This window comes from Anomaloglossus baeobatrachus, chromosome 1 (assembly GCF_048569485.1).
Source record: "Anomaloglossus baeobatrachus isolate aAnoBae1 chromosome 1, aAnoBae1.hap1, whole genome shotgun sequence".
Classification (NCBI taxonomy): Eukaryota; Metazoa; Chordata; class Amphibia; order Anura; family Aromobatidae; genus Anomaloglossus; species Anomaloglossus baeobatrachus.
The window spans coordinates 13,959,000-13,985,002 of NC_134353.1; the positions used below are offsets into that span (position 1 = coordinate 13,959,000).

The following is a 26,003-nucleotide window of genomic DNA, read 5'->3' on the forward strand; positions in this document are numbered from 1 at the left end:
CTATCGGACCTCCGGGAGGCCCCTTGGCTTCCAGCACTCCCACTGCGGGTGACAGCGGCCACAGCCGCTGCGACCGTGGGTCGTGCCTGCTCCTCCTCCGTTCCTGACCAAGTCGCCGGTTCAGGCAGACCTACCTGGCTTCCTGACACCCCGGTTGTGGGGGAACCATGCACCGAGATCTTACCTGGGAGCACTTCCGCTCCTGGACCGGCCCCAATCTCACCTGCCTGTTCCCCTCCTGCAGCAACAGAACCCCGCTGTGAAATCTCTGGGGACCCCACATTTGCTGTGGTAGCCCCCACCCCACACACTGGTCCTCCCCCTGCAGCACCCTGCTCTCTGCTTATCCCTGCAGAGGGCAACAGATCCCAGCTCAAAGGCTGGTTACTTGTAGAGGCATTGTCACACCTTTCTCTGACCCCCTCCCCTGTCACAGCTGCAGCTGAGTGTGTGTCTATGGTGTCTATGCAAGCAGAAATATCAGAGTTCACTCCCTCCTCCCTTACATCATTCATAGATAACACATTAACATTGTTAGGAGTCATGTCAGTACGGGCTGAAGGTTCAGCCCTTGGTTGGGGCCCAAACTGGGAGGTTATCTGCCCCAAATCTGTCCCAAGTAGCACGTTTGCAGGGATCCGATCAGTTACCCCCACCTCCCTCACCCCTCGCCCTGCGCCCCAGTCCACATAAATGTCAGCAACAGGCAGCGCCGGGTCAGTGCCTCCAATCCCGGAGACAGCGAGGGTTTTTCCAGGGATCAAGTCTTGGGGGGACACCATCTCAGGCCGCACCAGAGTCACCTCCGAGGCGCTGTCTCGCAGTCCTATGGTCACAGACCGGCCGACGGTGACAGGTTGGAAGCTGTCCAGGGACCTACCACCACCCCCACCCACACAATACACCTTGGGCGGCCCTTGGGACGGGGACGGAGCCGGGGCCTTGGGACGCTGAGGGCACATGGCCTTGAAGTGTCCAGGTAGGTCGCACTGGTGGCACCGTCTTGGTTCCGCCACGGGCCTGGAGAGGGGAGTTGAGGGGGACACCCCCTGCAGTCTAGGGGCAGGTGGGGCAGTCGCAGAATTCATCTTACCCCCTCTCCAGGTGCTGCTGGTGGCCGCTCTCCTGGCCTCAGGGGCCCGGTTGTTGGTGTAGTCATCGGCAAGGGCAGCTGTAGCCGTGGACCCCTTTGGCTTCTGGTCTCGGATGAACTGGCGGAGATCCTCAGGGCAGTTCCACAAGAGTTGCTCCGTGATGAACAAGTCCAGGATCTCCGGTCCGGTGGAAAGCTGCAGGCCTTGGGTCCAGTGGTCGGCAGCTCGGGCAAGTGCCCGCCGGTGGTCAGCCCAGGAGTCCTTTGGTCCCTTCTGTAGGCTCCGGAACTTCTTGCGGTAGGACTCTGGAGTGAGGTTGTACTGTTGGATCAGGGCCCGCTTGATGGTGTCGTAGCCCTGATCTGCCTCAGCAAGCAAGTCCCCAAGGACATCCAGGGCCTTACCCCTTAAACGGGGGGTCAGGTATTTGGCCCACTGGTCCTTGTCCAGATGGTGCTGCAAGCAAGTCCGTTCAAAAGCAGTCAAGAAAGAGTCCAAGTCTCCATCCTTCTCCAGCACTGGGAAGTCCTCAACACGGACCTTTGGAAGTTTGGTGTCTCGAAGGTCACGTGTGGCTGATGAGGGCCGGAGCTGAGCTAGCTGCAGCTGGTAGTCACGGTCTGCCTGTCGCTCTCGCTCTTCACGCGCTGCCTGCCGCTCTCGCTCCGCAGCCTCACGCTCTGCGTGCCGCTCCGCAGCCTCAGCGTCACGCGCTGCCTGCCGCTCTGCCCTGCGCTCTGCCAGGAGTTCCTTGTAGCCCTTCTGGTCTCCAGCCTGGAGAAGGGCCATAGCCATTTGAAGAAGGCTATCCGAGCCTCCCAGGCTCGGTGGAATGGCACGTGGTGATCTGCGGCACGCTGCAGAGCTAGGCGATTCACTGTCCCTTTCAGAGCGGAGGGCTGGCATCTGGCTCGTTGAGGAACCTTGGGTGAGCTCCTCCTCATCTTGTCCAGCAGTGCCAGGTTGCGCAATGTCCTCGGCAGAACGGTTTTCTGGCGTCGAGCTCCTGGAGGACTCGTGGGCAACCTCCTCATTGCTGTCCACAGCACCGTCCTCCCTCTCTTCGGCTCCTGCCTTAGCATTGGCCAGTTGCATAGCTCTGCTCCTGGTGCCATCAGCCATTCTTGCAGACTTTTGGTCACTGACACAGAACTGACACCTGATGCCTCCACACACCTTACAGTATCTGCACTCTGACACTCTAGTGTTGAGCTAGTCTGAAGACCCCAGCAGCCACAGCTGCTGCAGGCAGTCTTTAGTGTCTGGGAGTATGGGTCTCACACTCACACACACTATTATCTCGATCCCACCGCTGCCACCAATATGTCACAAACCACCGGGGGGTCACTCAGAAATCCCCCGCGCTGGCTACCAGTACGTCACAATCGGGGGGTAACAAGTGGGGGTCACCCCTCCTTTATACCTCCCGACCGACAGACAGAGCACGTGATGCGCTCTCTAGCGCCCCTCTTATAGTCAGGCCAATTATGGAATTGCCCGACAATAAGCAAGGAGGCCGCTATACTACTTATGCCGATTATTGAAGGGTCCCCGGTGAGAGTAGGGTATATATTCCCCCGACCTCCGCGGGCGGAATATATAAAATCTCCCCGAATCTCACTGGCCTCCCCACAATAATCCTTGGCACAAACTCGCTGCCACCAACCGCTTCACGGTAACTATTAGCCGAACACACAGACGTGGGATTCAAGATCGAGATAACAGAACAGCCCAAGATTAATTATATAATTTAATCAGCCTAAAGCACACTAGAAACTACAATATATACAATAGGGAATCTACAGAATATACATATGTCAGAGTACAGTTACAATCAAAGCATGGGTTACAAACAGGCATACACAGTTCCAGCAGTTACCTTGTTGCGTCTGGCCACAGGGGGGCGCTGTACCCAGGTTTCTAGGATCCTTCCCACAGATGTTTCCTACACGTGCCCCCAGCGAGAAGAACACTGGAAAATGGCCGAAGTAGGGTTATCAACCTGGCCAAATCCAGGTCCCCTCCTACCTTCGTGACCTCACAGGGAGCACTGCTCCACCCCTGGCTTGAGTTATGGACAATATCCCAACATGGAATATGGGCCATAACTTTGCCTGGGAGCGTCGTAGGCGGACGCCAATGCTCTCATTGTGACAGTTATGAATTTAGCTACAGAACGAGGGGACTCATGACCTGTCTGCCAGTTCCCCATTGGCTGATATCACGCCTGGGGCATTTCCCAATGTCCTGCTCCCATAAAAAGGGTGTGCCGGCATCGTCCGCATGCAGAGACACCATTTTTATGGTTGCCATATTTATCGGAAATATGGCTTGCGAGATATGAACCATTTTTTACTGGAGTCGTTCTGTCTGGCTATTTCCATAGCCTTGCTAATGAGATACAGCTCTTGTTACAGGGTGACGGCAGGGAGTCATCCTGTGTCCATTGTTCCCACACCACCTCATTTCCATATCACAGGACATGGCCATGGAGGTGTAAGTGGAACACTGAGAAAAGAAGGGAGGGGGCACTGCCAGGGAGTGATGAGGGACTATGACTGGAGTCATAATTCATCTTCATATCCCGGGATTTGCCTCACAGGCACGTGGTGAGTGCAGACGGTGTCGCCCCCGACCCTGAGAAGATTACTGCCATCCAGAGCTGGCCGAGACCAACCACGGTGAGGGAAGTAAGGCAGTTTCTGGGCCTGGTGGGGTACTACCGGCGCTTTATAAAGGGGTACACGAAGATGGCTGCCCCCATGCAGGATCTCCTCGTGGGACAGACCAAAGGTGGTAGACCCATTGGAGCCCCACTGTTGTGGGAGGACAAGCATGAGGAATCCTTTTGCCAGTTGAAGGCGGCCTTGACCGGAGAAGAGGTCCTGGCGTACCCTGATTATGGGCGCCCGTTCATCCTCCACACAGACGCCAGTAACGTGGGACTAGGAGCAGTCCTATCCCAGGTTCAGGATGGAAAGGAGAAGGTGATCGCCTATGCTAGCCGAAAACTCCGGCCGACTGAAAGGAACCCTGAGAACTACAGCTCCTTCAAGCTCGAGCTCTTGGCGTTGGTATGGGCTGTCACGGAGCGGTTCCGCCACTACTTGGCGGCAGCAAAATTCACCGCATTTACGGACAACAACCCGCTGACTCACCTGAACACGGCCAAGTTGGGCGCGCTGGAGCAGCGGTGGGTAGCCCGGCTAGCCAACTATGATTTCACCATAAAGTACCAAGCCGGTCGTGTCAACATAAATGCTGATGCACTCTCCCGAATGCCCCATGTGTTAGAAGAGGGGTGCGAGGATGACGACCTCGAGGAGATCGAGTTGCCTGCATTTCACCAGCCGCCTACTGAGAGGGTACAAGTACATCAGCAACGGGTGGATCTGGACCCACGGCACAGTCAAGAGTGGCAGGAAGCTCAGAACCAGGCGCCGGCTGTTCGCCTCGTCAAGACTCTGGTGGAACAGGGTGCTGTGGGAATAGACCCTGCCGCTCCAGCCGAAGCCCAACGCTTGTGGAAGGAACGGAAACGGCTTTACCTACACCAAGGGAGGCTGTACCGTGAACTGATCAACCAGAAGACCCATGAGAAAATATGCTAGTTGGTCGTTCCTCAGGCTGACGTGGCTACTGTCCTGCGGGCATACCATGATGGTGCTGGGCACTTCGGATGGAAGAAGCTGGAGATGCTGTTGAGGGAGCGGTTCTATTGGAGTGGGATGCGTGAATCGGTGGAAGCCTGGTGCCGAGAGTGTGGTCCTTGTACGCTGAGGAGAAAGGACCAGACTAGCCAGAGGGCGCCCCTACACCCAATAGTCACCCATCAGCCGCTGGAGCTGGTCGCCCTAGACTATGTCAAGCTCACCCCCAGCCGAAGTGGGTACACCTACGCATTGACCATTGTAGACCACTACTCAAGATTTATGGTGGTAGTCCCCGTTAAGGACCTAACTGGTCGAACTGCTGCTCGAGCGTTCCAGGCTTATTTTTGCCGACCCCATGGATACCCAGAAAAGGTGCTGACTGACCAAGGCCTGACCTGGCCTTTGAAGCAGAGGTGTTCCACGAATTCTGCCAGTTGTACGGCTGCAAGAAGATCCGGACCACTCCTTACCACGCCCAGACCAACGGCATGTGTGAGAAAATGAACCACTTGGTCCTGGGGCTCCTCAAGATGCTACCACTGGAAGAACGGAACCTGTGGCCGGAAAAGTTACCCGACTTGGTCGACATGTACAATAATATCCCGTCTAGTTCAACGAAGTGCACCCCAGCGTATCTGATGAGGGCTCGGCCTGGCCGCCTGCCGGTGGATCTGGAAATGGGGTTGGAGGCCCCAGAAGCGCTCCCTTCGACAGCGGAGTGGGAAAGTCGGAGGAGAGCACAATACCGGCAAATCCAGGAGTATGTGGAGAAAAACCTCAGTCGAAGTCGAGAACAGCAGGAGCACCGGTTCAATCAGAAGGCGTCTGCGGGTCCTTTCCAGCCAGGAGATGTAGTGTTAAAGCGGAAGAGGAAGACCCACAAACTGGATGATCAGTGGGAACAAGTTCCTTACGTCATACAACCCACAGAATGGGGAGATGGGAAGGCCTACCAAATCAGTCGTGACCAAGGGGGCACTCTGGCCACAGTTTCCCGAGACCATCTAAAAAGGTGCCCACCAGCATTGAGGGCAGAGGCTGAAGTACCGGTTCCTCCACCAGCAGAGAAGGCAGCAGAGGTAATCCACACTGTAATGGGTGACTTCCCAGCAAACTGGCCTACACAGAACGGCGCGGTGATTCTTCCAGTGATACTGTTCCCACAACCCATGGATGAAGAAGTAGTGGAAGCGGTCAACCGTGAGCCAGAACCAGTGCCAGTGCCCAGGGATGAACCTGTACCCAGCTCCCCTATACCTCCGCCTGCTCCACACTATAGCAGGGAGGAGGAACCGATTGTTCCCTCTACCCCACTGTCTAGCCTCACTGACACCGGGCCCCGGAGGTCCACTCGTCCCAACCTAGGTAGACCCCCACTTAGCTACAGGGAGACCGTCCTGTGAGTAAAAGGGGCCAGGGAATGTAAAGAGTTGTATGTTTGTTTGAAAGTTCTGATGATGAAAATGATTACCAAGTACTTCACCTGATTGTCTACTTGATTTGCAACCGGCTGGAGCCGGCACCGTTGTCCCCGTGGGGACCGTTTAAAAAGTTTGCATGGAGGACTATCCATGGACAAGCCCGTGAACTTGCAGGGCAACCACAAACGTTAAGTGGCTTGTAAATAAGTTGTTTACCGTTACTGTTTTCCGCAATGCCGCCTCCGGAGAGGCAGGTTAGAGGGAGGGCCCTCAGCAGAGCAGGCTGGGGCCCAGCCACCAAAGGAACCAGTGGCTACCCTCTGGAGGGGAAGGACAGATCCCGCTCGGGTAATTTGTGCGGGAGAGAGCGGAAACCGTAACCGTAAACCGTTTGCAACGTTTAAGAAATGTGCCTCCCGTTATGGGAAGAGTTATTAAAAATGTATATATGTGTTACCGTTACCATGTTATATTTTTCAGAAAAATAAAACCGGTGTTGGACGGGCAGCCCGCGGACGGTCTGCATTTTGCTAAGGGGGAATGTGACGCCCTGGGCAAGCCAGGGGTCACAGGTCACACACCACACACCCTACATCCCAGTTATGAACACCAAAGCTAACCAAAAATCCTTGTTGCCTTCCTCCAGAGGCTGATGATTCACACCAGGGGGTGGGCCAGGCGGTTGGCTCCGCCCACCGAGGAGTTCACAGCTCTGGAGGCGGGAGAAACCAGGCAGATTAGCTCAGGGGGAGCTTGAGTGAGGAGTTAAGTGGAGGAGTTAAGGAAGTGAAAGTAGAAGGAAGTAAAGTGGTAAAGGAGGAAAGCAAGAGTGGTGACAGGAAAGAAAGAGAGTGGAAAGCCTGAAGGGTCCAGCTGTGTGCAGGACCGGGTCAGCAAGGTCAGCAACGACGGTGACTGTCCAGAGGGGTGACTGTTCGGGAGTTCCTGGAAGGACCGCGGACGGGTAGTGACCCGGCGGTCTGGAGCAGCGTGCAAAGGACAGTCAGCACCAATGCAGGGGCCTCTCGGACACCGGCAAGGCTAGGAGTCGCCATAATTTGCCGAATCCGTCAGTGAAGGGGACGTAGATCCCCCAACAACCAAGTCCCGATTGAAGGCAACAGTCCAACCAGTAAAGAGGAACACCGCCACCGCCAAGGCACCAGTTCCTCAGGGCCAGCGTCTGCGGGCAAAGTAGAGCTCCTCCGGTCCAGCTTGAAGCCGGGGAGCGGGTTACCGGTGGGGACCCATCGCTACCAACCTAGAAACATCAGGTGCAGGTCAGATGGACGTCACCGTTACCTACTGGGAGAGCAAGTGCAGCCGTCCGTGGGAACCGTCTTTCCAGCCGTGTGGTTTACCGTAAAGCTGTGTCAACGTCTCAGGCTGAGTGAGTACCACAGTGCCGCAAGGCACAGCGCTGCCCCCGCGTCCCTGCGCCCACCAGGCCCTGCATCTCCCTCACCATCACCGGGCCCCGGGATCACCAACCCCTACCCACGGAGGGGCAACGCAACATCTCGCTGCTACACACCATCATCCCCGGGCCTATAGAGCAGCGGTGGTGAAATCACCACAACCGTGGGTGGCGTCACGGACAATAAACAATTCCCACACCCAACAAACCCCCTTTCACTCACGGGCGAGGAGTGCCGCTCGAGAACCCCCGGGATCCGGCCCACAGCTCGAGCCACCACTGAGCAGCAGCCGCCGGACCCGAGCAGAAGGGGTGAGTGTAGTGTGCTGACACCCTCCTCCCCGCCCGCGACAACTGCATTTTGTGAGTGCCCTCAGTCTTTTATCTAAGAAGTCCAGAGATACAGAGGTTATAAGATTCTGGATGGAAGACAGGTGGCTTCTTAGGTTAGAGGAGTCTGGAGGAAGCCGGAAGGTCAGATGATTATGGTAGAGAGTCTGCAGAGGGTAGAAGATTCAGGTGCAGGCAGAAGTCTGGAGGAGAGTAGGAGATTCTGGGGAGAATAGAGGAGGGATGATCAGAGGAGTCTGTAGGGCAGAGAGCTGTTTGGAGAAGACACTATAGTCTGGTGGAGGTCAGAGGAGTCTGGAGGAGAGAGGTGTTTGGAGAAACCTTCCTTTCATCCTTTATTCTCTTCTATCCATTATTTGAACCACCATTGGAGGCTGATCAGGTAACATCAATGGTCAGGAGAAGGAGGAACAATAGATCATTTCCTGAAACCTCCTGCTACTACCCGCAGCTTTCATGGAGCTGATATTTTTTGGGCCCTATGTATTCATTTTACTTCCCCGCTGCTACCACTTTTTAAGAAATAAACACAATCTATTAGATACAAAGTGAAATGCAGTATTTAGTTTGTAAGACGTGCTATGTGGGCCTCCATGGCCACCATCATCAGGGCTGCCCTTTTTTGGGGAGATGCACACTTTTTCATCTAGTTGGGTAGAGAAATGGTGTGTACAGGGGTTGGACTGTTCTGCCTTTTTATATGGAATAAGCTCCCCAGAGAGACCTGGATATTTATCACTTACTGGGCTGTATTCGTGTTTCTGGACTATTTTACCCTCTGTATGGTGGATTATGTTATGGACCATTTGATTTGCTTGGAATAAATGTTCTTTGAATTGCTCATCCATCTCTTGCTCTGTTGATGGTGTGTAAATACTAATTAAGGACACTTGAAAACCATCCCTATACTGGAGATACCTCATACAGTGCCTACAAGTAGTATTCAATCCCCTGCAGATTTAGCAGGTTTGATAAGATGCAAATAAGTTAGAGCCTGCAAACTTCAAACAAGAGCAGGATTTATTAACAGATGCATAAATCTGACAAACCAACAAGTTTTGTTGCTCAGTTAAATTTTAATAAATTTTCAACATAAAAGTGTGGGTCAATTATTATTCAACCCCTAGGTTTAATATTTTGTGTAATAACCCTTGTTTGCAATTACAGCTAATAATCGTCTTTTATAAGACCTGATCAGGCCGGCACAGGTCTCTGGAGTTATCTTGGCCCACTCCTCCATGCAGATCTTCTCCAAGTTATCTAGGTTCTTTGGGTGTCTCATGTGGACTTTAATCTTGAGCTCCTTCCACAAGTTTTCAATTGGGTTAAGGTCAGGAGACTGACTAGGCCACTGCAACACCTTGATTTTTTCCCTCTTGAACCAGGCCTTGGTTTTCTTGGCTGTGTGCTTTGGGTCGTTGTCTTGTTGGAAGATGAAATGACAACCCATCTTAAGATCCTTGATGGAGGAGCGGAGGTTCTTGGCCAAAATCTCCAGGTAGGCCGTGCTATCCATCTTCCCATGGATGCGGACCAGATGGCCAGGCCCCTTGGCTGAGAAACAACCCCATAGCATGATGCTGCCACCACCATGCTTGACTGTAGGGATGGTATTCTTGGGGTTGTATGCAGTGCCATCCAGTCTCCAAACGTCACGTGTGTGGTTGGCACCAAAGATCTCGATCTTGGTCTCATCAGACCAGAGAACCTTGAACCAGTCTGTCTCAAAGTCCTTCAAGTGATCATGAGCAAACTGTAGACGAGCCTTGACATGACGCTTTGAAAGTAAAGGTACCTTACGGGCTCGTCTGGAACAGAGACCATTGCGGTGGAGTACGTTACTTATGGTATTGACTGAAACCAATGTCCCCACTGCCATGAGATCTTCCCGGAGCTCCTTCCTTGTTGTCCTTGGGTTAGCCTTGACTCTTCGGACAAGCCTGGCCTCGGCACGGGGGGAAACTTTCAAAGGCTGTCCAGGCCGTGGAAGGCTAACAGTAGTTCCATAAGCCTTCCACTTTCGGATGATGCACCCAACAGTGGAGACAGGTAGGCCCAACTCCTTGGAAAGGGTTTTGTACCCCTTGCCAGCCTTGTGACCCTCCACGATCTTGTCTCTGATGGCCTTGGAATGCTCCTTTGTCTTTCCCATGTTGACCAAGTATGAGTGCTGTTCACAAGTTTGGGGAGGGTCTTAATTAGGCAGAAAAGGCTGGAAAAAGAGATAATTAATCCAAACATGTGAAGCTCATTGTTCTTTGTGCCTGAAATACTTCTTAATACTTTAGGGGAACCAAACAGAATTCTGGTGGTTTGAGGGGTTGAATAATAAATGACCCTCTGAATAAACTTTTCACAATTTAAAAAAAAAAAAAAAAAAAAGAAATAACATTCTTTTTTGCTGCATTTCCCACTTCCAGGCTGATCTACAGTCCAAATGTCACAATGCAAGTTATTCCGAATGTGTAAACCTGCTAAATCTGCAGGGGGTTGAAGACTACTTGTAGGCACTGTATATTACACCCAGTATCCCGGAACACCCAGCAGTGGGGTGGAACTGGATAAATTTCAGACGTCACGACTCACTCCCAGCTCCATATAATAATAAATGGCATTATGCGTGCACCGGTGTGGCCCATGTCTGACCGTACGGTATAATACTGCCTTAGCCCACATCAGCCAGCAGTGGTTATAGTGGTCCGGGCCAGCACGGTCCATATAACGCTTTATAGCCACAGTGGTGCGCACGCTCCTCGCTGCTGCATGGGCCGGTTACTGACCCGAGTTCCTGGAATTATCAGGACGCAGTTAATACATTAATAGAAGTGGGTGACAGGGACGAGCGCCGCCAGGCAGTGCTTACACTGTACATTAATGATTGCTAACTGGAGGCTGTAAAAGCTGGATATTGTCCTGTCCCCAAACTACAGCATCGGGTGAGAGCCGAAGAACCACAAGTACCAGGTGTGTCTCATATTTATATATACTCTATAAGCCGATAACCTGCTGCCTTGTCATTCTACCATACAAAGGGCTTTGAAAAAATATTCATACCCCGTGTTTTCCACATTTTGTCATGTTATACTCACAAACTTAAATGTATTTTATTGGGATTTTCTGTGATACCGGCACTGAGGACAAGGATTAGTGAAGTGTAAAGGAAATGATACATCACCATTTATATATATATATATATATATATATATATATATATACTAGAAGGTGGCCCGATTCTACGCATCGGGTATTCTAGAATTTACGTATTGTGTAGTTCATGTATGATTTTTGTTATATATATATATAGAGAGATGTTGTTGTGTGTAGTTACCAAGTGTTTGTGTAGGCGCTGTACATGTTCTGGGTGTTGTCTGGGTGTGACGGAGGGTGAGAGCGGTGTGGTATGTGTGTTGCGTTGTTTGTGGAGCGCTGTGTGTCTGTAGCGTTGTGTGTGTGTGTTGCGCGGTTTGTGTGTGTGTGGTGTGTTTTGGGGGGAGGTATGTTTTGTGCAATGTGTGTGTTGTGCGGTATGTGCGTATATTTGTGTGTGCCGCGGTGTTTGTGTGTTGGGTGTTGTGTGTGTGCAGCGTTGTCTGTGTGTGTGGGTGTCTGTGTAGGGCAGTTGTTTGTGGTTCCCAGTGTGTGTGTGGTGTGTTGTGCAGTGCGCGCGCGTGTGTGTGTGTGTGTGTGTGTGTGCATCAGCCTCTCTTCTCTCAGCCTACCTCTCCCAGCCTCCCTCCTCCCAGCCTCCCTCAGCATCAGCCTCCCTCTCCCAGCCTCCCCAAGCATCAGCCTCCACCAGCATCAGCCTCTCTCCTTCCAGCCTCCCCCAGCATCAGCCTCCGCCAGCATCAGCCTCTCTCCTTCCAGCCTCCTCCAGCATCAGCCTCCCTCTCCCAGCCTTCCCCAGGATCAGCCTCTCTCCTCCCAGCCTCCGTCCTCCCAGCCTTCCCCAGCATCAGCTTTCCCCTCCCAGCCTCCCTCAGCATCAGCCTTCCCCAGCATCAGCCTCTCTCCTCCCAGCCTCAGCCTCTCTCCTTCCAGCCTCCCCCAGCATCAGCCTCTCTCCTTCCAGCTTCCCTCAGCATCAGCCTCCCCTTCCCAGCCTTCCCCAGGATCAGCCTCTCTCCTCCCAGCCTCCTTCCTCCCAGCCTCCCCCTCCCAGCCTCCCTCAGCATCAGCCTTCCGCTCCCAGTCTCCCCCAGCATCAGCCTCCCCATGCATCAGCCTCCACCAGCATCAGCCTCTCTCCTTCCAGCCTCCCCCAGCATCAGCCTCCCCTTCCCAGCCTTCCCCAGGATCAGCCTCTCTCCTCCCAGCCTCCTTCCTCCCAGCCTCCCCCTCCCAGCCTCCCTCAGCATCAGCCTTCCGCTCCCAGTCTCCCCCAGCATCAGCCTCCCCAAGCATCAGCCTCCACCAGCATCAGCCTCTCTCCTTCCAGCCTCCCCCAGCATCAGCCTCTCTCCTTCCAGCCTCCCTCAGCATCAGCCTCCCGTTCCCAGCCTTCCCCAGGATCAGCCTCTCTCCTCCCAGCCTCCTTCCTCCCAGCCTCCCTCAGCATCAGCCTTCCCCTCCCAGTCTCCCCCAGCATCAGCCTCCCCAAGCATCAGCCTCCACCAGCATTAGCCTCTCTCCTTCCAGCCTCCCCCAGCATCAGCCTCCCCAAGCATCAGCCTCCACCAGCATCAGCCTCCCTCGTCCCAGCCTCCCCCTCCCAGCCTCCCCCAGCATCAGCCTCTCTCCTCCCAGCCTTCCCCATGATCAGCCTCTCTGCTCCCAGCCTCCTCCAGCACGCCGTGCTCCTCTGCCGACACTCACACACCCGATCGCATCCACTCACACACACCCGATCGCATCCACTCACACACACCCGATCGCATCCACTCACACACACAGACACTGACGATATCGCACATACGCGCTTATACTCACAACATCCGGAGGTATCACATGCTTCTGGCCATGTGATCCTCCCGCAGGTCCTGGAAGCTCACAACAGCACCGTATCAAGGCCGAGAAGCAAGCGATATCCCAGGATGTTGTGAGTATGTGGATGCGATGTGATGTGTGTGTGAGAGTGAGTGTGATCTGATTTGTGTGTGTGTATGTGTGTGCTGTTATGTGTGTGTGTATGTGTGTGCTGTTATGTGTCTGTATTTTCCGCCGCTGCAGGACCTTGATGTGTGGATGCGATGTGATGTGTGTGTGAGGTGTGTGTGAGAGTGAGTGTGAGCCGGTGTACACTGGTAACTATGATACACATCGGGTAACTAAGGGACCTTAGTTACCCGATGTTTATAATGGTTACCAGCTTTCACGGCCTCCGTCAAGATCCCAGCATCGCAAGGTTATGTCTGGCGCTGCCGGGATCCTGACGGAGCCGGTGTAGAAGCAAGCGATATCCCAGGATGTTGTCAGTGTGTGGATGTGATGTGTGAGGTGTGTGTGAGAGTGAGTGTGATCTAATGTGTGTGTGTACTCACCTGGGAGTCGCGGCTCCGTGTCAGTTGGGCCAGAGCGAGCGTGCATTGCGTGAGGGGGGCGGGGCCTGCAGAGAGCCGGGGCGAGAGGCCAATCCGTGTGGGGGGGCGGGGCCATGGCGAGCCCAGCGGCCAATCAGCTTTGTGTCACCGTAAGGACACAATTTCGGAGCATGACAGACAGACAGACAGACAGATAGACAGACAGACAGACAGACAGACAGACAGACAGAATAAGGCAATTATATATATAGATATATATATATATAAATCTGATAATTGTGCCATGCATTAGTTCTCAGCCCCTGGAGTCAGCATTTTGTAGGACCGCTTTTCTCTGTCTTGCATTAGTACTCAGCCCCCGGAGTCAGCACTTTGTAGGACCACCTTTCTTTGTCTTGTATTACTATTGAGCCCCTGGAGTTAGTACTTTATAAGACCATCTTTCTCTGTCTTACATTAGTATTCAGCCCCCGATGTCAGCACTTTGTAGGACCACATTTCTCTGACTTGCAATAGTATTCATCCCCCAGAATAAGTACTTTGTAGGACCACTTTCCCTTGTTTTGCATTAGTAGCCCGCACTTTGTAGGACCACCTTTCTGTGTCTTGCATTAGTATTCAGCCCCTGGAGTCAGTACTTTGTGGGACCAACATTCTCTGTCTTGCATTAGTATTCAGCCCCCGGTGTCAACACTTTGTAGGACCACATTTCACTATCTTGCAATAGTATTCAGCCCCTGGAGGAAGTGCTTTGTAGAACCACTATCCTCTGTCTTGCATTAGTATTCAGCTCCTGTAATCAGCACTTTGTAGGACCACCTTTCTCAGCTTTTTGGGGTCTCTCCAGCTTTGCTCATCTAGAGGTGATATTTTCCTCTTCTCCTCTTGCTCAGTGAGATTGGATCGTGACGCCTGTGATCTCGGTGGATTTGGGTCTGGACTGTGACTCGGCCGCTCACACACAGGAATATGCTCTGATCTGAACCCTCCATTGTAGCTCTGCAGGATGTTGAGAGTCGTTGTCCTGCTGGAAGGTGAACCTATGCCCCGGTCTCAGGTCTTCTGCAGCCTCTAACAAGTTTTCTTCTAGAATTGCCCTGTACTTAGCTCCATCCATCTTCCCATCACCTCTGACCGCCTTCCCTGCCCCTGCTGAAGAAAAGCCTCCCCACAGCAGGATACAGTCTCCACCATGTATGATGGTGGGGATGATGTTTTCATGGTGATGTACAGAGTTAGTTTCCACACACCGCATTTTGCTTTTAGCACAGAAAGTTCTCCTTTAGGCTATGTGCACACAGTGCGTTTTTCTCGGCGTTTTTGCGCGTTTTTCGGGTGCGTTTTTGGCCTCAAAACTGCATGACTTTGCTTCCCCAGCAAAGTCTATGAGTTTTCATTTTTGCTGTCCCCACACCTCTGTTTTTTTTCAGCTGCGTTTTTGTGGTGCCACAAAAACGCAGCATGTCAATTATTCCCGCGTTTTTCACTGCGCTTTTCATCCATTGAGTTCAATGGGATGTTGAAAGACGCAATAAGAAACGCAAATAGCTGCGTTTTGGTGCGTTTTGGTGCGTTTCTAAGACCAAAAACGCAGCTATAAACGCAGGAGGTGGGTGTAAAGTGACGTGTACAGGAAGAGGATTCCTTCTGTCAGTAAACACAGAAGCGTGAATCCTCCCGGTACCGTCACCGTCGCTTCCATCTCCCGTCCTGTGCATGTATGCTGCCGTGCGGCGCCATGTACAGGCAGGAGGTGGAAGCGGCTGCGAAAACAAAAGTTAACAGTAGAAAAAAAAAAAAAAGTTATACTCACCTGTCTGCAGGGTCCCGGTGCCATGTCCGCTCCCAGATTCTGTCACGGTATTGCCGCTCCGGCAGTGTGCAGTCTCCCCGGGTACGTATGCCTGCAGGATGCAGGACCTGGCGATGGATCACCTGATGCAGTCACCTGACGCATCAGGTGATCGTAAGTATCGCGGTGACGCGGGCGCCCGGCCGGTATCAGCTGATCCTGCCGTCAGGAGACTTCATCCCTGATTACCGGCAGCTGCTGCAGCGATCGGACAGGATCAAACTCCCGCCCCATCGCTGCAGGAGCTGCCGGTAATCAGCACATAAGTGAGTGTTATTTTTTTTTTTTTTGCACCGATGCATCAGCTGATTGTATAATCGGCTTTTATACAATCAGCTGATGTGTGATGTGATTCACGTAGTTTAACCTGACACATCTGATCGCTTTGCCTTCCAGCAAACCGATCAGATGATATTGGATCCGGATTGGACGGCGCGGGACCCTAACCCAGGATTACTGCGGAGGGGGGTTCTTTATTTCAATAAAGATGGAGTCACTAATTGTGTTGTGTTTTATTTCTAATAAAAATATTTTTTTGTGTGTTGTGTTTTTTTTTTTATCTTTACTAGAAATTCATGGTGGCCATGTCTAATATTGGCGTGACACCATGAATTTCGGGCTTAGGGCTAGCTGATAATATACAGCTAGCCCTAACTCCATTATTACCTAGCTAGCCACCCGGCATCAGGGCAGCTAGAAGAGTTGGATACAGCGCCAGAAGATGGCGCTTCTATGAAAGCGCCATTTTCTGGGGTGGCTGCGGGACTGCAATTCACAGCGGGGGTGCCCAGAAAGCATGGGCACCCTGCACTGTGGATTCCAATCCTCAGCTGCCTAGTTGTACCCGGCTGGACTCAAAAATTGGGCGAAGCTCACGTCATTTTTTTTTTAAATTATTTCATGAAATTCATGAAATAATTTAAAAAAAAAGGGCTTCCCTATATTTTTGGTTCCCAGCCGGGTACAATTAGGCAGCTGGGGGTTGGGGGCAGCCCGTACCTGCCTGCTGTACCCGGCTAGCATACAAAAATATGGCGAAGCCCACGTCATTTTTTTTGTTTGGGTGGGCAAAGAAATCCTGCATACAGTCCTGGAAGGAGGATGCTGAGCCTTGTAGTTCGACAGCTGCTGTCTGCTCTCCTGCATACACTATTGGATGGAGGATGCTGAGCCTTGTAGTTCTGCAGCTGTCTGCTCTTCTGTATACACTAGTGGAGAATGAAGAACACATTGAAGAAGGAAATGACATCAGACCTTTTTTTTTTGTTCACTGATAAAAAACGCATAAGGACGCAGTGAGCAAAAACGCAGCAAAACGCAGCAAAAAAACGCACCAAATCGCGGCAAAACGCGTGCGTTTTTTCGACGCAGGTGCGTTTTTGTGCGTTTTTAGCGGCCAAAAACGCACAAAAACGCAGCGTCAAAAAAACGCAGTGTGTGCACATAGCCTTAGTCTTATTTGACCAGAGCCCCTTCTCCCACTGATCGTTGTGTCCTCTACATGACATGTGGAGGAAGAGGCTCTGGTCAGATGAAATCAAAGGAGAACTTTTTGTGCTAAATGTAAAAAGCTATGTGCAGCAGAAAACTCACCCTGACCATCCCCCTGAAAACACCATCCCCACCGTAACACATGGTGAAAACCGCAACCTGCTGTGGGGAGGTTTTTTCAAGCTGGTAAGTGTAGCGAAAGTGGTCCTACAAAGTATTGGCTCCAGGGGCTGAATACAAATTCACCTCACAATTTTCAGATATATATCTTTAAAATATTTAGAAAACCAGATGTGAGGATATACTGAGAAATATTATGAGGATTATGACACTCATTCATGCCATCCAGCTGTCACATTCCATTTGCACACCCTCTGACCTGCAGCCAGAAGAAAGCATCTTGCTCTGCCTCAAGGGCTAAATGGCCAAGGTGACAAATTCAATTAAGTCCAAGGAAGCCAGCAATGCCCCCTGCTGACAAGCAGGAAAGATGGGCAGGCAACTCAGGTTTTTACAAACTTACAACCGAGCTTGAAAGACAGTTATCAGGCTGGAAGTGAAATGTAAGAGTTACAATATTGGGGAACACATTGACCCCACAAATAAGGTAGGCATATTTCCAGATTCCTGACAGCAAGACACACATCACACACATCACACACATTCCCTCTAAATTGTGAGACGTGCATAGCAGTTAATAATGAATAACTCTCCAAAGGGAGCCCACAGACCTATCATGTTTCATATCTAAAGATAGTTCAAATAATAACTGGAAATATGATGGTCATATCTTCCGTGTGGGGCGCTCAGGGGCTGAGATATGGGGAAAACTGAAAATCCAAATTTCCCTTGAAAGTAAAAAGGCACACCCATGTCCTGTGATTCATAAAATCAGTGCGGACATGTTGTGGGTGTACTTCTCTGAAAGGTCACGTGTGATAGACCTGTGAGGAGTCCCAGGAAAACCCGTGGCTTCACAGCGACCCCCTGTGCCAGCCAACCACCAATCACATTCTTAGGGAACAAGGTAACTGATACATATGTGTATCTGTCTGTAACTGTACTTCTGACATATATATTTTGTAAATCACATCTTGTATATAGTGTATTATGTAGTGTGCCCTTAAGGCGATTAAATATAAAATTTAATGTGGAGTTGTTGCTTTTGTCTCAATTCCTGAATCCCATGTCTGTGAGCTCGGCTTAGCTTTATACGCTACCTGGGTTGGCTTCTGTCCCGATATAGTCCTGTTAATGGACCAGGACTATATCTAACGAGGAACTGGTGGCAGTCTACCACACTGTACTGGAGCGGTAGAATTCTGCTCCACTGGGGCTAGTAGAAAGTTACTGTTGGCCTGTCGGGGTTGTGGGAAAGCTGGGTGCCACATCGGAGGTTGCGCGATCTGCTCAGTTTTCCTTCCTATGTCTCCCTGTGTCCCCATAGGGACAGGAGGTGTCAGTGTTGCATGGTGCTAAGCGGACCTTACGTACCCCTTATGGGGGGGTGGAAAGTCACGTGATAACGGAAGTGACTAAGACGTATTGCGTGGCTCCGACGTATTAGATACGTCAGGGTGAGGCAGCGAGGTGTGGTTTCGTCACAGATTGACAGGTTCACGACCATGCGGAGGGACGTCCGAGTGCCCCCCCCCCCTCCCCGGGCTGGTTCGTGACACCAGGTATTATTCTCTTTACACTCCAGAGATACTTGTACCTAGTGTTGGTATCTCACATGTATCCCAATAAAATACATTTAAGTTTGTAGGTTATCGTAAAGAAATGTAGAAAAAGTCATGGGGTATGAAGACTTTTTTAAGACACTGTATTTCTTACTTTCCTTATGTGGCTTTGTGTTCTAGACTTCTATCAGCGTAAAATAAAAATATTGTTCTGCAGAATACGGCAGCAATCCACGGCTCTGTGTAACTGAACATGCCATGTGTTACCCAGAATACAAAGTATCCATCTAATAATACTCGTCACAGACAGGATCAGAGGCAGAATCACAGACAGGATCAAAGGCAGAATCACAGACAGGATCAGAGGCAGAATCACAGACAGGATCAGAGGCAGGATCACAGGCATCACAGGCAGGATCACAGACTGGATCACAGACAGGATCACAGACAGGATCACAGACAGGATCAGAGGCAGAATCACAGACAGGATCAAAGGCAGAATCACAGACAGGATCAGAGGGAGAATCACAGACAGGATCAGAGGCAGGATCACAGGCATCACAGGCAGGATCACAGACTGGATGACAGACAGGATCACAGACAGGATCAGAGGCAGAATCACAGACAGGATCAGAGGGAGAATCACAGACAGGATGAGAGGCCGGATCACAGACAGGATCACAGACAGGATCACAGACAGGATCAGAGGCAGGATCACAGACAGGATCACAGACAGGATCAGAGGCAGGATCACAGGCATCACAGGCAGGATCACAGACTGGATCACAGACAGGATCACAGACAGGATCAGAGGGAGAATCACAGACAGGATCAGAGGGAGAATCACAGACAGGATGAGAGGCCGGATCACAGACAGGATCACAGACAGGATCACAGACAGGATCAGAGGCAGGATCACAGACAGGATCACAGACAGGATCAGAGGCAGGATCACAGACAGGATCACAGGCAGGATCACAGACAGGATCAGATGGAGAATCACAGACAGGATCACAGACAGGATCACAGGCAGGATCACAGACTGGATCACAGACTGGATCACAGACAGGATCACAGGCAGGATCAGAGGGAGAATCACAGACAGGATCACAGACAGGATCAGAGGGAGAATCACAGACAGGATCAGAGGCAGGATCATAGACAGGATCAGAGACAGGATGAGAGGCCGGATCACAGACAGGATCACAGGCAGGATCACAGGCAGGATCACAGACTGGATCACAGACTGGATCACAGACTGGATCACAGGCTGGATCAGAGGGAGAATCACAGACAGGATCAGAGGGAGAATCACAGACAGGATCAGAGGCAGGATCACAGACAGGATCAGAGACAGGATGAGAGGCCGGATCACAGACAGGATCACAGGCAGGATCACAGACTGGATCACAGACTGGATCACAGACAGGATCACAGGCAGGATCACAGACAGGATCAGAGGCAGAATCACAGACAGGATCAGAGGCAGAATCACAGACAGGATCAGAGGCAGAATCACAGACAGGATCAGAGGCAGGATCACAGGCATCACAGGCAGGATCACAGACTGGATCACAGACAGGATCACAGAGAAGATCATAAACAGACTCACAGGCAGGATTACAGACAGACTCACAGGCAGGATCACAGACAGAATCATAAACAGGATCAAAGACACAATTACAGACACTCACCTGCAGACAGGCCATATATCACAGCTCACCTCCTTCTCACACCTGCAGACAGGGCATATGTCACAGCTCACCTCCTTCTCACACATGCAAATGGCATATGTCACTCTAGGACATATTTTTCTGGATGTTAGGAGCAGTATAATCTGGAGCTGTTTCTTTTTGTGATACAGATTTATATCCAGTGATGTTACTTTTAGAACCTTGATTGTTTTCCTGTTTTCATTGCTTCTTTTGTTCTTTCTCGTTTTTCAGGAGACGACATGTCGAGTTACAGTATCCGTCTATACACGGAGAGTGACCGTCGCAGGGTCCATGAGATCTTCATCTCTGGCTGCCATGAGCACATCCCTACAGCTTTCTACCTCGGCTTGAGACAACCACACAACTGGCTGCTGCTGGTGCTGGGACTGGTCCTTCCACTGGTCACTACTGGTTCCGTGGTGCTCTCCATCCTGGGTGTCATTGGTGTGTTGTTCGTGCTGTGGCTGCCCGGCAGAGAGTTTTACCTTTATCACATTAGGCGAGGCCTGGCCAAAGACTTGAAGGACATCAGAAAACATTATCTGCAGAGGGAATATTACTCCTTCTGGGTGGTAGATCTGGATGGAGAAGTGATCGGCATGGTGGCCGCCATCCCAGCCATTACCCCTCAGGAGAAGAACATAGAGCTGAAGAGGATGTTCGTAGCGGATCACCACAGAGGCAAAGGGATCGCTAAAGTGCTGTGCCGGACGGTGATTGACTTTGCTCGGAGGACTGGGTGTGGTGCCGTGGTCCTGTCCACGACCAACGTACAGGTCCATGCTAGGTGCCTGTATGAGAAGGTGGGCTTCAAGCGAACAGCCCCCACTGAGTACAATGCATGGCTCAGCCTGGTGGGAATGGCCTGGGTGAGCTACCGATACGATATCCCCTCTGACACATGACGCTTCGTCACCGGACTGCCCCGGCTTTGAATATATAATGTAAGCTAAGAGCTTGGTTGAGTTGATGTGTCTAACATTTAGGACGGTGCACAAGGTGAGCACCACCATGGTATGACATGACCTTGAATTGATGCTACAGGTCATGGATGGTTATAGGAATTTCAACACATTCCGTCTTTACTAGCTTCTCCGACGTCCATCATCTGAGATCTAAGAGACAGCAAACATCTTATTCCATAGAAAAGTCTTCAAATATCACTAAAAACCATCAAATGTCCTTTCTTCTGTTCAGTTCCTCAAGTTTCCTATAAGTTCCAGATTTCAGATTCTACCTATTAGACACAAGCAATGGAAAGCTTCTTCCACCTTGATCCTAGAGAGCTTCACACTGAAATCTCGTCTTTGCTTTCTTACATATCTTTATAAAGAGCTTCTTCTTTGTAGTCTGTCAGTGCTGAGTCCTCCTCCTGTCTCTTCCGTGGTTCTTCAGTCCTCAGTCCTATTTCTACATTCATGATACAATCAGCTCCATGTTTGTCCAAGTCCAGAGTCTTTATCATGAATGAGCTCAAGAACATCAACTTCTCCAAGAATTAAACTCGTAACGTTTTCCATGCACATTATCTTGTGGTGGATCCTGTGAACCCTACTCTCCGAGAACAGAAAGGAACGGGCGTGTCAGACATCTCTACGGTTGTCCTGCAGAGGAACGTTGCCCGAGATGTCCCCACTTGTCACTGCTCAATCAGCCCTGCACCTGCTTCTTGGTTAATAGGTATAAATTAATGCACATAACTCAGTAGACCATGGGATATCATGAGTGATCATCAATAAGACCACGAGGAATCTCTTTAATCAGGAACTATCAAACTGACCACATGTTTTTTTCATTTCCATCAGTTGTTGTATTGTTTTGATTTTGACTTTTATATCGTGACCACTGTCCTCTGGATGAGACTTCAATGACCTCTCAGGTGGTCTTCTAGACTTTCTAACATACAGACCACCTCAAAAATATGAGCATAGCTGCTAGTAGTGATGAGTGAGCATGTCCATCACTGTTTGACACTTAGTTAAGCATTGTAGTGTTCGGGCGCGTTTCTTACTTGATTGAGTATTGCAGGTCCTCAAGCACTATGCTTGCGTTCACGCCCAGCATGGTTCGCAGCTTTTAGACAGCCAATCAACAAGTGAGGATTGCCTGCCATACAAGGTAATGCAGCAGCCTCATTGACTACTGGCATTACTGTGATTGTTCGGCCGCATCACACCATCGGGTTTTATATGAGACCCGGGAGTGCGATGCTCCTCACACTGCATTTCATGGCGAGTTGATGTAGGAGGGAGAGCTTACATTACAGCAGGGTTGTACACTTGCATCCTATAGTGTCTTTCATGTGGCACGAAAGGGTGTTTTTAGTCTTGTTTAACCTAATAAATAAATCATTTAAAGAAACTGAGTGGGGTCTCCCCTATTTTTGATGACCAGTGAAGGTAAAGCAGACAGTTTGGGGCTGATATTATCAGGCTGGGAACGCCCATTTTTAGTTGGACCTTCCCAGCCTAAAAATGGCAGCCTGTAGCTGCCCTAGAAGTGGTGTATCCATTAGATGATCTTTTTCTTGGGTTATTCCCTGCTCTTCTTGATTGCCCTGGTGTGGTGGCAATTAGAGTAATACTTTTGGGGTTGATGTCAGCTGTGTAATGTCAGCTGGCATCAAGCCCAGGGGTTAGTAATGGAGAGGCATCTATCAGACACCCTCGTTACTAACTCGGCAAGTGAAAAAAATAAAAAACACCCACCGCAGAAAAAAATAGTTTATTTGAATAAAGACTACCCTACACTTTCCCTCGTTCACAAATTTATTATGAAAAATGTTCCCACGAAGCTCCATCGTAGTCCACGATCCACGAATGCAGCTCTTCACAGGTGCTCGGTGACCATAGCTCACATCAGAGCTGCCGGGTCACTGGCGACACTAATGTGAGTTGTCATCACTCCCCAGCCCTATGAATCGCTGAACTTTACTGCATTCACAGTCACCAAAGCTGCATTCGTAGATCGTGGACTACGATGGAGTTTCGGCGGAACATTTTTGATAATAAATTGGTGAATGAGGGAAAGTGTGGAGAAATCTTTATTCAAATAAACTATTTTTTCTGTGCTTGTTTCTTGGGGGGATTACAGGGTTAGTAATGGGGTTGTCTGATTGATACCTCTCCATTACTTTCCCCTGAGCTTGATGCCATCTGTCACTTACAGCTGACATCAACCTAAAAACTTATTACCCAATTGCCTCTGCTCCAGAGCAATCTGAAAGAGTCGGGTACAGCTCCAGAATTGGAGCATCTAATGGATGCGCCACTTCTGGGATGGCTGTGGGCTGCTATTTTTAGGCAGGAAAGGGCCAAATAACCGTGGGCCTTCCCACATGATAATACCAGCCTCCAGCTGTCTGCTTTACCATAGCTAGTTATCAAAAATAAGGGATACCCAACTCTTTTATTTTTAAATTATTTATTTATTTAGTTCTCAGCAGTGACCGGGGAGTCAGAGATGAGTCCAGACATCATCCCCGTGCTGTTCCCATTCAATTTTGGTGCTGTTTTCATCCATTTCAGTGATTTTCCTGCCGCCCCCCCCCAGCGCTCCTGGGAGGGTCTTCACAAAAAATGGTCATGTTTCCCATTGACTTCCAGTATACTCGTTACCTGTCTGGGTGTCCGACCTACTCGATTGGAGTAATGAGCACTCGAGCATTTTAGTGCTCACTCATCACTAGTTGCCAGTATATTATATTGTATATTTTGGTCAGGACTTGTGTATTCCGCACATTCTGTATTGTTTTTTTTCACTTAAGTAATAAAGATTAGTCCTAATCTGCCATGCAGAGTTGTGCGGTTCTCTCTATTACATGGATTATATAATTGTAATCGCCTCTATGAATGGTTTAACCACACTATGACTGTAAGAGACAGTGCTCCCCTATGTGGTGTGTTTTTGTGGACTGGCCGGCAGAGTCTGCACTCCCCTCTGAACTGTGCAGTTGGACTAATCCTGCCCAAAAAATGCGAGAAACAGAGAAAAAAAGGAAGAAGAGGTTAGGGCATGAACAGGCAGGGGCGAGCTGGGCTGGGGGGGCAGGGGTGCAAATGTCCCCCAGAGCGCTCTCCTACCGTAGCTGCTGTTCAGGGCAGCACACATGGCCGCATACAGTGAAATGCAAGCGGCCGTGTCTCCTGTACTGTGATGCAGCCAGGCCGGCACACTGACACATTTACAGGCGCAATGTCGGCAGTCAGCTGCATTATAGCACAGGAGTACTACGCGTGTCCATGTGTGTTATAATGGTGTCATGCAGCGCGCACTGCCTCCGTCCTGCCGAAGAGGAGCATTAAACTAGGATAGTAGCTAAATCCCAGTGGCTAGAAGGACCTTCCTAGTTAGTGGGCATCACCAGCTTGGTTAGTGGGCGTGGCCGGCTTAGTCGATCGGTGTGGCCCTGTTTCCTCTCGTCTACTATAATGATGCAAGGGGTTTTTATCCCCATGCTTCCGCTCCTATTATAAACAACTCCAGGACCACAAGGAGTTTCTTCCTGGCATCAGCTATGTTGGCTTCTGGGTGCATGGGCATGACATCAGCAGAGGTTCTTTAGCCCACTGGGATTTAGCCTCTACCATGAAACAAGTATGGGCTTGATGCCAGGTGACATTAAAGCTGGTATCAACCCCATGTATTACCCCGTATGCCACCGCACCAGGGCAGCGGGATGAGCTGGCGCAAAGGGCCAGGATTGGCGCATCTAATCGATGTGGTACTTCTGAGGCAGCTGTAGGCTGCTATTTATTTTTAAGTTGGGAAGGACCAAATAACCATGGCCTACCCTGAGAATACCAGACCCCAGCTGTCAGCTTTACCTTTGCTGGTCATCTAATTTTTGGGGGGACTCCACATTTTTTAATAATTATTTATTTATAAATAATTAAAAAAACTGCATGGGGTGTCCTCTGCTTTGGATCACCAGCCAAGGTGAAGTTGCCAGTTGCGGTTTGCAGGCTGCAGCCGTCTGCTTAACCCTAGCTGGCTATCAAAAATGGGGGGGACCCCACGGCATTGTTTTAATTATTTATTTTTTAGCTAAATACAAGGCTAAACACCATTTAGTGCCACATGAAAGTCAATGAAGGGTGCCAGCTTAGAATATGCAGGGAGGTGGGACATTTTATATGTGTTTTACCTCTATCAGTCTATCTATCCTAGCTTTTTAGGCTGTGTGCCCATGATCAGGGTGTTCAGCGTTTTGGACAGAGTGTATTTGCTGCGTCCAAAATGCTGCATTGTGCAATACAAGCACAGTGGATGGATTTTTAGAAATCCCATGCCTACTATGCTTTTAGCATAAACTGACCTGTGGCGCAGCTTTCTGAGCCTCAGCATGTCACTTTATGCTGTGGAGATGAGTGTTCTCCGGGGGGAGAATAGGACTAAAGTCCGCAGCAGCCTGGACCCAGATTGTGGAAAACACTTGCATCTCCGCAGGAGAGCTGACACTGCGTTCTAGATGCCATGTTACCGGATTGTGGGCACATAGCCTAAAAGTGAGAAATTTGGCAGTACAGCAACATTTTTGTGACGTATCTGTGGATTTCACATGCTCACTATAACCCTGAATAAAATTCTTGAGGGGTCTAGTTTCCAAATTGGGGTCACTTATGGGGGCTTCTGCTGTATAGGTACCTGTAGGGGCCCTGGAAATGTGAATGGTGCCCACAATTTATTTTAACTTTTCTAATATTCACATGGTGCTCCTTCTGTTCCGAGACCGCCCGTTTGTCCAAACAGAGGTTTTTGTCCACATGTGGGGTATCCCTGTGCTAATAAGAAATTGGATAACAAACTGTAGGTATTTTTTGGTATTTCCTCTTGAAATATTAGAAA

General features: G+C 50.3%; 1 protein-coding gene across 2 annotated transcripts in view; it reads left to right on the forward strand.

The window, feature by feature from the left end:
- LOC142269406 (N-acetyltransferase 8B-like) overlaps nt 1-23,946 on the forward strand; it is a 39,738-nt gene extending 15,792 nt beyond the window's left edge. Inside the window, exons 1-2 of one of the 2 annotated variants that reach the window (XM_075332411.1) lie at nt 10,879-10,900; nt 20,388-23,946. In XM_075332411.1, the coding sequence (XP_075188526.1) occupies nt 20,396-21,061 (666 nt within the window). In that variant the 5' untranslated portion in view covers nt 10,879-10,900; nt 20,388-20,395 and the 3' untranslated portion in view covers nt 21,062-23,946. Of the gene's footprint in view, nt 1-10,878; nt 10,901-20,387 lie in introns of those variants that run through there. The other variant, XM_075332409.1, reaches the window with a different exon arrangement.
- Nucleotides 23,947-26,003: the final 2,057 nt, after the last annotated feature.